The sequence below is a fragment of the Apus apus genome, chromosome 21 (genome assembly GCF_020740795.1).
Source record: "Apus apus isolate bApuApu2 chromosome 21, bApuApu2.pri.cur, whole genome shotgun sequence".
NCBI lineage: Eukaryota > Metazoa > Chordata > Aves > Apodiformes > Apodidae > Apus > Apus apus.
The window spans coordinates 5844120-5856456 of record NC_067302.1 but is presented as its reverse complement, the minus strand read 5'-3'; the positions used below and the strand labels follow the sequence as shown (position 1 = coordinate 5856456).

Genomic DNA, 12337 nt, shown 5'->3' with positions numbered 1-12337 from the left:
TTGTTTTTTTGTTTGTGGATGTGTTCTCTTAGGGAAGCATGTGACCTTGGGTTTTATAGACAGATGGATTTTGGTCGAGGGTTCAAGTACTTTGTCCAAGCTGAGCTGCAGATAGCAAGAGAGAACAGATTCCTTGTGGGCCAGGCTGTCTTAGGTGGGTGCCAATCACATTTCTGATCCTTTCAGCACAAAAAGCAGAGCTGGGTTTCTGGGCTGACTTCCAGTTCATTTTGCCCTACAGGCTCCATTTCATGGTTTTCCACACCGAGGAGTTCCACGATGTGCTGAGAATCTGGGATGGGCCAGTGGAGAATGGGATCCTCCTAAAGGAGATGAGTGGATCCAGCTTACCTGGTGATGTCCACAGCACCTTCAACTCTGTCATCCTTCAGTTCAACACTGATTTCTTCACAAGCAAGCAGGGCTTTGCTGTTCAGTTTTCAGGTAGGCTTTATATTGTTTCCTGAGCGTTGTCCAAACCTGGATTTCATAGAATCATGGAATGGTTGGAGTTGGAAGGGACCTTAAGGAAGGATCATCAGGTTCAAACCCTCCTGCATGGGCAGGGACACCTCCCACTAGACCAGGTTGCTCCAAGTCCCATCCAACACTTCCAGGGATGGGGCAGCCACAGCTTCCCTGGGCAACCTGGGCCAGGATCTCACCACCCTCACAGTAAGGAATTTCCTCTTAACGTCTAACCTCAATCTCCCCTCTTCAGTTTTAATCCATCCCCTCTTGTCCTCTCACTACAAGCCCTTGTAAAAAGTCCCTCCCCAGCTTTCCTGGAGCCCCTTCAGATACTGGAAGGTGCTATGAACTCTCCCCAAACTGCTGCTGGGGAGCAGATGACATTTTAGTGACCATAGGAGCAGGACCTCAGTGGTCTTCCTGCCTTTTTGCTCTACTGCTTGTGGGTGCAGTCTCTGCAAATAGAGAACTCGTGGGTTTTGTCCTTGCAGGTGACGTGTCCCTTTGAGGTAGGAGATGCCTCTCATCAGCTGGGCAGGAAATAAGCTCTGCCACCTGATCCAGAGTGGTCTTGATTGTATTCTTCTGCTCAAAGCCTTTGTTCACAGGGTGTGACTAAGTAGTCAGACCTGAGCTCAGGAATACACAGTTTTGGATCTTGTGAACTTTAATGATCTACATAAGGTTGCAAAACTTCTCTTGCTCCGGGACTTCCCATCCTGTTAAGCAGTGGTGATGCTGACAGACCTTGAGATCCATCAGCAGTGGAGCTGAGCTGCCTGCCCCGGGGAAGGAGCCGAGGGGTCATCTCCTACCTCAAAGGGACACAGGCAGTGAGACTGGGAGGGGAGCACAGGCAGTTCTGAAAGGTCAGGCTTGGTGCTTCACAGGGCTAAGGGCTAAATTGCTCTGCCACTCAGGGGAAGTGCAGGGCACTAGTGGATGCATTTATTTTGCAGCCTGTGTGTGACGCAGAGCTCTATAAACATGCCACGTAAGATCACTGGATGTCTGGACTTACTAAGTAAACACGTGTGTGCACAATTATCCATCAAACTTGCACTCTGTGTAGTGCACTTGAACTTGCCATTCCCCAGGGTCTTTCCCAGCTGGAGTGGCAGATGCTCAGAGCAAAGGAAAAGCCAGTTGTTGAGTCCATGGCACCTTTCAGGGATGCTGAAGGAGGAGAGGTGGAGAATGAAGTCATTGCTTGGATTTGGGTTTAGGGGCAGAGTCTAAGTGCAGTCTGTGAGCCTGTGTATGAAAGTATTGTTATGTATTAAAGTTCTGGGTTTGATGCTCTGCAGTTTCTACTGCCACGTCCTGCAACGACCCAGGAATTCCCCAGAACGGGAGCCGCAGTGGGGACAGCAAAGAGGCAGGTGATTCCATCATCTTCCAGTGCAATCCAGGATATGCTCTGCAAGGAGAGGCCAAAATCACTTGTGTGCAGATCGAGAACAGGTTTTTCTGGCAGCCAGACCCTCCCACCTGCACAGGTAAAAACACACATCCATCCTCCCATTGCACTGGCTTCCCTGCCCTGTCTCACTGCAGGATTTGTGTCCCTGAAGGGAGTGAGTCCCACCTGGTTTGAAGAGGTGTATGACAAGGTGTCTCAGTCTCAGAGAAGTACTTTTTAGGTTTAACCCCTGAATGTCTGGGACAATGAGAATCTAGTTCATGCTAGAAGGTTGTAGGACATTCTGCAATATAAATTATTATATTTAACCTGACAAGTCAAAATTAAAGGCTTCTTTAAAACTGATAGAGAGGATTTGGGGTTATGATGAATAATTTCTGCAGCAAATTCTGTCAGAAGAAAGAACTATCTGGCACTTTCTTTGATCTCATAGAGTAATAAAATAAGCTCTTAAAAGTTATTCTTTTTACTGCGTCCATAACACACAAAAATAGTCATGCTAAGCACAGAAGAGCAATAAACATCACATTTGCTGGCCAGTTAAGTGCTAGTCACAAATTGCTTGTCCTGTAACCTTTCTGATTATGCACTGTTATCCCAAGCAAGAAAAATCAGTTAATTCTGTTCCTAACATCTGATTTAATGCCAGCCAGGAAACCCCCACAGCATGCCCAGGATTTATGCTCCCTGCAGGGAGACTTGGTTTCTGAATGACCATCTTGATGATCTACTGTGGCACCCTCTCAGTCTGGCACAGACAGTCCTTTTAGGCTTCCCAGAGCTATAACTAAATCATATTATGGCATGTCATGCCCATCTTGTCTTTCTCCTGTGGGGTTCCCTTGCACACCAGAAGCTGGGCTCTCAGTCCTGCTCAGAGAAGTGGAGCTAGTGCCTTCATCTTGGTGTGAGATGAATTCCCATGACCTGGGAGATACTGGGTTGGGTCCTTTCTGAAGAGAAGCCTGGCAGTCTTGTTTTGGGAGCCATAAGCCCTGTGAAAAAGCTGAAAGCAATGTCTTTGCTCCTTTCCTCTATTCAGTGACAAAGGATTTGGGGGGGAATAATCAGCGGCCAAGTAGTATCACTTGTATATTAACTATGGAAAAAGGCTGAATAGTTAGAGCTGAATTGGAAAAAGAGCTTTAATTTAGGACTTGGGGTTTATGTTTGTCTTTAGCAGTTCAAATGTATGTTCAGATTGTTACTGTACCTGCAGTGCCTAAACAATGTGAGCTGAACTGGAATCTCAGTTGAAACAACCCCCAGAGGTTTGGGATATTTGAAGTCTGCATCCTGCCCCAACTCCAAGCAGCTGTGGCTTGGACCAGTTTCTGGTTTAAATCCTTTGGAGAGTCTGGGTGGAATTTTCAAAGAAATCAGAGGGTGTTGAACAGTTTTCTCCCTTAGGCCTCTCAAAAATGAGTCTGTATACTTTAGTTTCTTCCTGAATTTTCCCCTGACTTCAAGGTTAAGGTTGGGGTAAATAGACACAGACTTGATCCTTGTGGCTCTTCAGCTCCAGCTGAGCTCTTCACTGTCTGTGCTGTGATTTCCTTCTCTGTTCAAGAGGGATGACACTTCTGCTGCCTGCAGTGCCTGCAGCTGGACTTGACTGAAGAAGCTGCTGCTGGGCCTTGGAGAAGGGGCTCTAGGTTAATCTCCGTTGTGATCTTTATAGAACAGCCCCACTACATCTTGCCTGATACCTGGAGAGTTTAGGCTATTGGCAGGGCTTTGTAAAAGCCTGCGAGTTGTACACACATGCTCACTCCTTCATGGAGGATCCTTCCAGGATTTGTTCTCTCCCATGCCAGGTCATTTCCTCCACAGTGTTTGCATGGCAGGCTGGTTAGTGTCAGACACCTGAATTTAATCCAGGCTGTGCTCCCTTCTCACCCCATCCCAAATCTGGGGGGATTGATCTGAGCAACTGGGGGAATCTTAGACCATCGACCCCCCATGAAGAGGCTGCAGAAGGGCTGACAGTGAGAAATCAATCATCAGTATTTCCCACGGTGGAAATATACGCAGGCTCTTTCAGCCTTAAAAAAAGTAATAATGGATTTTTCAATCAGCCTGGCATTTAGTGTGCAGGTGGCTGGAATACACAGGAGCAGGCCAACAGGCCCAGACAACATGTTTTCATTTATTTAGCAACCATCCACTTTTTGACCAGGAGTTGCCTAAATAAATGCAACAGAAAAGAGTAAAGCATCTCTCTCTCCTTCTGGTTGCTCACTTACATGTCTTAAGAAGATTGTAAGAGCATTCACAGCACTGCTCCTGGGTGTGTGTGCTCTGGAAAAACAGAGCCCTGCTAGGGCCACTACAAGCCCTTGTAATAGATACCTCACTGCCAGACAGCCTTGGGGACTGCCTCGCTGCCCCTTATCTGTTCATCTCTCTCTCCCTTCCTGCATCTTATCTACTATTTTTTGAGTTCCTCTAAGGCAAAGCCTCATCCCTTTGCTTGGTTGCCTTCCAGCTCCCTGCGGAGGCATCTTGACAGGACCAGCAGGAGTGATCCTGTCCCCACAGTACCCGGAGCCCTACCCCCCAGGGAAGGAGTGTGACTGGAAGCTGACTGTGTCTCCTGACTATGTCATTGCCCTGGTGTTCAATGTGTACGTACCCCAGAGCTCTCTGGTTCCACCCCTGGGGCTGCCCATGGGGACAGGGGGGTGACACCAGTGGTGGGGCACCACCTGGGTGAGCTGGGGCTGTCTGTGGGTCCTTTCCTCCCTGAAGAAACCAACCCAAACCTGGTAGGATGGTTCTGCAGTCCTTGGGAATCTGTTCTTGGATGTTACCTTGATTTGGGACAAGAGGCACAGATTTCAGCTGCAGCTCCTCTTTGATACACCCATGGTTTGACAACGTCCCCGTGTCGCTGGTGCAGCGCGGGAGGCCCCTGCAGCAATGCTGGCTGATGCTGCTGTGTTCTTGATGGCATCCCCAGTCCTTGATTCCTTATGGATGGAATGGAGATGGAAATGTCCTGTGCTCAGCTGAGGAGCTGCTTTGGGCAGGAGCAGTCTCTCAGCTCTGTGGTTGTACAGCCCAGCCAGAGTCTCTGTTGCTCTCTGGTCGCTGCTGGAGCCTGCCTGTACTTCAAGCTCCCTTCCTTTGGCTTTGCAGCTTCAGCCTGGAGCCTGGCTATGATTTCCTTCACATCTACGACGGACCCGATTCACTCAGCCCCCTGATTGGCAGCTTTTATGGCTCCCAGCTGCCCGAGAGGATAGAGAGCAGCAGCAACAGCCTCTTCCTGGCTTTCCGCAGCGACGCCTCGGTCAGCAACGCCGGCTTTGTCATCGACTACACAGGTAGGAGCTGCCTCATCAGCCCCTGGGGTGTTACCTGCACTTCTTCTCAGGTTAAACCACCTTGCTGAGCCAAATGGGAGAAGGTCTAGACAGGGTGGGAAGTTCTCTTCAGGCAGTAACCCTGCTGTCTGTTTTGCTCCCACCCAAGCTGACTAAGAGGCATGGGAGGGAAAACTGGGTGTTGCAGGGAGGGGGACACATGGGGTAGAGAAGAGCAGCATAAAAGGACTCTCATGTGGCTGAGGATCAGTGGCTGCCACTGAGGATGTGCCTGCTTCTGTGGGGGCTTTCACTAAGAGAGAAGAAAAGTTTAGTTCTGGGTTTTTTTTTCTTTAAAGAAGATGGGAGCCAGATTCCCAGAAGGTACACATTTATGTACAGGCTGTATTCTGTATAATCTTTCTTTCTCCACACTGAATTTTAATAGTTCTGTCTTCTCCTTAGCGAGCAGAACATGCTGCTTCACTGCAGATTTGAGCTTTCAGAGCACTGGAGTGCTGAGCTGCTAACTGGTTATTACATTCCATGGATCTCAGATTTATTCCTAGCGGCAAGAGGAGCAGCTTTGTCCAAGAAGAGGAGGTGCAGGCACACATAGCCAATGTGGGGTCTTGGTCTGAATTCTTGATACTGTCACTCAAGAGTGCACCAGGTGGTTGGGTGGCTGTATCTGGAGGATCACAGGGTGGGTGCTGAGCTCTCTGGAGTCAGTGGAGCTCTCCTGAAAAATCTGTGCTTTTTGCTTCACTTAAGGATTCTAAAACATCCACTTATGTGTTGACTAATAATTAGTAAACTGCACATAATACTTCACAGGTGTCTGTTGTTAGAGCAGTGGCTTTTTTTGTCTTGCTTGAGGAGGAAATAAAACATTTTGGTGGCTTCAGCTGTATGGTGAGAGACAGGGGCAGTGGTTGGAGTGTTCCCTGGGTGCATTTAGCTCTCTGTGTGGAGGAAGCTGAGAAGTGCCAGACCTGGCACTGCTATTTTGGGAGATGGGGAGAAAAAGGAAGGCTTTGGCAGAGTGGTTGCTTTGTTTGTGCACAGGGTAGGTGGAAGAATGGAGTTGTTACAAACTGTAGTTAAAAATGCACTCTGAAAAGCTGGGTCTGATGAACTGGGCTTATGCAGAATGGAGAAAAGGATTCAAACCTTGGAGAAAGAACAGGGCTAGAAAGAAGTAATTCTTCAGTCCTGCTGTGGCCTATATGGACTAGCTTGCAGGATGGGGAAAAAAAGCATTGATGGCTTCAAATGTACTGGATGTGTGCCAGTGTGGGACGTGGCTCTGCCTCCCTGGCATGCTCTGAACAGGCTGTTGAGCCTTGTTGGCCCAACTGTGCTGGGGGAGCAGTGACAGCAGATGCTGGAGAGCTTGTGGTGCTGCTCTGTTCCCAGCACTGTGGGCCTGGGCAGTTCTCTCCTCTTAGGCCCTGCCTGCAGCCTGTGAATCCTGCTTTTGAATTTACCTGACCAGAGGTTAAACGATAATGAAATGGCAATTCTTATTAGTTCTGCTGATCAGATGAATTTCCCTCCAGTAAAGTTAGGAAATAATAAGACAAGATGATCAGCACTGCGCAGGATTCAAGAGATGGAAAGTTTTCTGCTCTCTTTAGAATGAATTCTCCTGAAAATTAAGTCTTGGGTTTTCTTCTTTTCCCCTTTATTTTTGGGCAGCCAGAAGGTAGTTAACACATGAAATCTCATTAAATTAGGGTGCTTTTGCCATGCATTTCTCTCCTAAACACTCCGACAGCGTTAATCGCGCCTACGTACTTCCCACAAAGCCCAACTGCTGGGAGCAAAGAATGAGGCTTCGAGTTTGCTCATTAATTTCCTGGGATTTAAGTTTTGAGAAGCGGCAGAAAATAGAATTTTGGGGAATGGAAGGAAGAAGAAAAGAAATGCAGGAGGGAGCATGTGTGAAAGGAAGCCCAGTCCCGAGCTCGGCTCCGGGCCAGCGTGGAGCCCAAGTGCGAGTTCAAAGGCTCCGTCTTCTCTGAGCTGCCTCGTTGTGCTTGGGCAGGGCTGCAGCCCCACCAGGCTCCTGCCCCTCAGCTCCCTACCTGCCACATATCACCTGTGCCAGCAGTGTGTGAAGTCCTGTTAATGACCAGGGGCTTTGTAGTCCTCTTTTGGTAGCCTCTGGGGGAACAAACCCCAGGCAGCCATCTGTCGGTGTCCCTTGAAATCCTCAGCCTTCCCTGGGACTGGATCACTGCCTGCAGCTACAGCCTGTCAGGTGAATTTCAAACGGCCTCAGCACTTCATTTGAAATTGTTTCAGGGGCAATGGCTCTTCAAGAGAAAGTTTTCCTCTGGGGCCAGGAGGAATGGAGAAAACAGAGAGAAAAGAAGGAATCTGGCTTTTCTTGTGCCAGTTTTTGCATAGAGCTTGACAGTGCAGGCGAGGTGGGGATGCAGCAACACCATGGAAAGGTGTTTGAGGGCAGAACGTCAGCCTGGCAATTTCCCAGTTTAGCTGCACTGATACAGCACAGGATTTCTGGTAGATGAACTCATATCTTTTGCTTTGCACCCATGCTGCTCTGTCAGCTGAGCAGCAGAAGGAGCCGCCAAACCAAGGAGAGCAGCAGAAAGCCATGACGCTGCTTTCCCCACGAGCACTTACCTTTGGCAAGGTTTGGGATGCTGTCTGCGTGGAGACTTGGCTTGAATCACAGAATCAGGTGAAATTTAAATGCAATACTTCGGGATTTCAACTGGGGAGGAATTTGTTCTTGGATGGTTTAGCAGCGGGGAGTAGGTTCCTGGGTTCAGGCTGGTTCCTGGAAGGCAGACACGCTCTGCTCAGGCGTCCTGCTTAAGGTCTGTTGAAGTTCTCATAATCCTTAGCAAAGTGCTGATTGGCAACACCAGCTTAGTTCATGTTATTTCTGTGAAATAAGTGTGCTGTGTTCCTAGCAGACCCACTGGAGCCCAACAAGTATTAGTCTCACAAAGCAAAAGGATAAGTTCTTGCTTACAGAATAGGAGAGTTACAAAACAAAAGCTAAAAGACATGGAAGAGATGGCTGGCAGGGTACCTGGAATTTATCTCTTGTTCCAGTTGTTGCTTAAGGACTTTTTTAAGCGTCTCAGCTACAGAGAACTAAGGTTTTGAATTCAGTAGCTGTACATGTATCACCCTTTGAACCAAGATGATATTTGTCTGTCTTAGTTACACTTGGGAGGTTCCTGGTTACGGAGCAACGCTGGATAAGTTTCAAAAACTGTTTCCAGTCAATTCAAAAGACCCCTTGGTAGAAGGGACTCCCACTAAGCTGCAATTGCCAGAAAGTGCTACCAGAGACTCCCTTAAATTTGGTCAGGAAAGAGCTGAGGTTTGGCTGCTCATGTTTGGGGCAGAGGGTAGGAGGGAGTTTCCAGGTTGGATGCTCCAATGCAGGAGATTTTCTCACATTTTTTAGTACTTCTCTTTCTATTACAGACCAGAATTAAAGAGGCATGAAATTGAAAACAAATGAAGCAAAACTGATTACTTTTCACCCTTCCAAAGGAACGGAAAAAAACCAAACCACCAACCCCAAGCCTTATTTCAAATCTAGTATTATTTTACCAGAATTGTTTAGCCCATGCTGAGCTTATAAACATATATTCAGGGTTACCTGTGGAAATTCCCCACAGAAACACCATTCTGTGAAGCCCCTTGCAAAGCAAGGCTCACACATATTCACAGATGTGGAGATCAGGATGTGCTGGGTGACAGCTGCTCCCTGGTGAAGCTGTTCTTGAAGGTGCAGATGAAAACCTGCCCTCCTGGAGCTCATGCAGGCTTTGAGTTTTCCTTGGGAAAGGAGAGGGGAAACACAGGAAATTCTGCTTTCTGTGGACTAATGAGCCAGTCCTCATGGCATTTTTGTCTTGACTCTTTTCTAAACATTTGGCAGCTGAACCCATGTTAATTGGGACATCAGGGTAAAGTCCTTGATTTCTGAGGCATCTAAGTGAAAACGTTAATTCTAAATGGGCAGGCTGTGCTGTACTCCCTTCACAGCCTAATAAATCAAGGCTGGGAAAGCTGTGGATTTCCCACATCCCTCTACGAGCCTCTTGCTGTCACCACACAACAAAATACTTCCTGAAAGTGGAGCTCCTGCCTCCCTTTGTGGCGCCCTGTTGAGGATCACGGGGGCAGCTCATCTGCAAAGGAGACTTCAGCTGGAGATACACATAGGACTTGTTGCCAGGGTGCATCGTGCTCTAGGTGAGAGGTGTCCCAGGGGGCACAGACCCTCAAGGGAACAGAGAAACAGTCCAGAGTGAGGAAAACACAAAAGCAGTGGGGCTGTTGCTTAGTACCCTTTTTTTGGCAGCTGACAGGGCGACCGGAGCACTGAACATCATGGTTTTTCAAAGCAAGAGCAGAGGCTGAGATCAAGCACATGGCTAAGGCAGCTGACAGCCAGGTGGGAGCCTGACTGACAGGCTGAAGCCACATCAACTTGTTGGATGAAAGGCAGCAGGACTGTTCAAAACAGAGAGGCATGAAGTGATCAGAAGGAAGCTGTTGTGTGCAGCTTTTGTATGAAAGGGTCTGAATTAGCAAGTGGGAGGAATAAAGGCTTGCAGAGCAAAAAGATACTTTGGGAAAGTAGAAGCATTTGTACTTGCAAGTGGCTTGTGTGCTACAGTGGACATCTGGGCCATCTTCAGTGTTGATGCCCAGAAGCAGTTGGTCACCTCTGTGGGCTGTGACCACCAATCTGTGCAGGAATAATCCAGTGACTCACAGTAAGGGCAGAGGCTCATGGTTGATGTCTCACAAGCTTAAGGATGAATGAGAAGGGCATTTGTTCATCTGAGCTGAGCAGAGAGCCAAGGGCTTTGCTTTCCAGTGCTGTGAAAGAAACGAGCTTTTTGGTCCTGATATCTCACTCCTCATGACCAGGGTTTCTCTGCTGTGTGTCAGCAGGACCTGCGCTCGGAGCACACGTGGGAACTAATGGGATAAAAATGCTGGTTCACTTCTTCTGTCTTAGAACCCAAATCTTCTCCATCACGTTCCAAGTATCAGGGCTCTCTTTCAGATGCTGTGTATTTACACTTTGAGGCACATGTGTGTCTGTTCCCAGGATCAGGTGAACTGGGACATCTCATTACTTGGTTGGGGAACAGCATTGCTCAATGGAAAAGCGGCTTGGCCAGCAGGACACGAGTACCACAGAGGAGAACCCAGGACTTCATGATTTAAAGCTTACTGATACAAGTGTGTGATGATCAGTGAGGAGCATGGAGGGTTGACCAGTCTGTGGCTCCCAAAAAAGGGAACTAGTGGTTTAGGAAAAACCAGTGGCCTCACTTCTGCTGTTCAGGGCAGCTGATCCTGGTGGAAACATTCCATGTCCTTTTGTGCCCTGTTACCTGGGTCACTAACTAGTGGTACAGCTGTTGTGTGCAGGAATCCAGAGAGCTGATCCCATTTTTCACTGCCAACAAAGAAACAAAAGCAAGATCTGGGGGCTTTACTGTTTTCTGCTTTTCCCTCCACCCCTTCCCCAAATGCTAAAAGCCCATGATTTAATGCTTAAACACATTATAATTGTTCACAGACCCTCTGCTCTCAGAAAAGCCCTCATCTTTAATGAGCAATTTCCAAATGACAAAAGAGCAGGATTAATCAAAGCCTCTAATTATATTTCATGCAGGGGAAAAAAAAAAAATCTCAGAAGAAGAAAAAGGAAAGAAATATCCAAGTCCTGACAGCTCTGTAGTCTTTACTGGAATTTTCATATGTAAATGGGCTTTTTAACTCTGCAGGGCATAGTGAACAGAGAGAAAAATGTCTTCATTTTGTCTAACTGCTTGTAATCATTTTGCCATAATTGCTGCACATCTGGAGTCACCCAGCCAGCACGTGGCAGGGTGCATTGCCATGGTGAGACACGGAGGGGTGGGTGCCAGGGAGGGAATGGGAGCAGGTGCAGCACATCTGAAGAGGTTCCATCTCTAGTCTGTGTTTGTATGTCCTGGTTTGCAAAGGTCCTTGCAGCCTGTCCCCTGTGCCAGAGAGGAGAGTGAGCGTAGGTGGTTCAATCTAAGCTTGGTCTTGTTGCTGGGATGTTGGGACCAGTCAACCCGTGTGTGAACTGAAGCCTTCCCTCTCCCAGCAACTTGTGATCAGCTGAGCAGCAGAGTCTGGACTGGAATCTGACCTGTATGATGCCCCAGATTCAGCAGCCTGAGAGAATGCTTGCAGGCTGAGCCCTGCAAACCATAATAGGCTTTACAATACACTGAAGTCAGTTTGCCAGATGAGCAAAGCAAAAACCGTGCCAGTTTTTGAATGGCTTCAGCATTTCAGAGTGGCTTCATCAGGCCAATAAAGATCTTGGCAATTCTCTCCTGCAGAAAACCCCCGGGAGTCGTGCTTTGATCCTGGATCAATTAAGAATGGCACACGAGTGGGTACAGACCTGAAGCTGGGATCCACAATCACCTACTACTGTGATGGAGGGTATGACATTGAAGGGGTCTCCACGCTGACGTGTGTGATGGGAGGGGATGGAAAACCTGCCTGGAACAAACCTCGACCTACCTGTACAGGTGAGGCCCGAGGGAAGAGGTGAGCAGAGAGTCTGTCACCAGGTACTTCAGCAGCTTACCTTGCTGCAGAAAGCTTGGTGTTGCCTCTGCACAGAGCTGCTTGCAAGGGGTCAGGGGTGGCTTTTGTCAGTGATTCATAATTTTTTGTGTTTCTCAATTTTTTTTCCCTCGGGTCAGGAAAGAGTTGACTTATACAAGGTTTCTTGAACCTTCTTTTGAGAGCGACTGGGCAGAACATGATCTGCATGACTGTGTCCTGTTCAGGAAGCCACTTGTGCTTTTCTGAACAGGGTCAGAGTTTCTTGAGGAAAGAGAAGGCAGTTTTTTCTTAAGGGTTCTGTGTTGGTTTGGTTTTGTTTTCTGGCTTAATGAGAAAATTGTTTAAATGGTGGGTTTGCAGTCAGACCTTAATCTGAGAAGTGAGTCAAGAGAGAGCTGTCAGTCTGCAGTGACTAAGGGATGAAATCCCTGGCTTGGAAAGGTGCTGGGGGGAAGGTTGGTGATCCCACTGGAGCCAGGCTCCTGCTGCAGAGACAGGCTGAAAA

The 12337-nt window shown here is 48.0% G+C and overlaps 1 protein-coding gene across 1 annotated transcript in view; it reads left to right on the top strand.

Moving 5' to 3' along the window:
* CSMD2 (CUB and Sushi multiple domains 2) overlaps positions 1 to 12337 on the top strand; it is a 262798-nt gene that overhangs the window by 181572 nt on the left and 68889 nt on the right. Inside the window, exons 26-30 of the mRNA XM_051638216.1 lie at positions 242 to 444; positions 1779 to 1970; positions 4383 to 4521; positions 5036 to 5223; positions 11598 to 11792. Of these exons, the coding sequence (XP_051494176.1) occupies positions 242 to 444; positions 1779 to 1970; positions 4383 to 4521; positions 5036 to 5223; positions 11598 to 11792 (917 nt within the window). The remainder of the gene's footprint in view (positions 1 to 241; positions 445 to 1778; positions 1971 to 4382; positions 4522 to 5035; positions 5224 to 11597; positions 11793 to 12337) is intronic.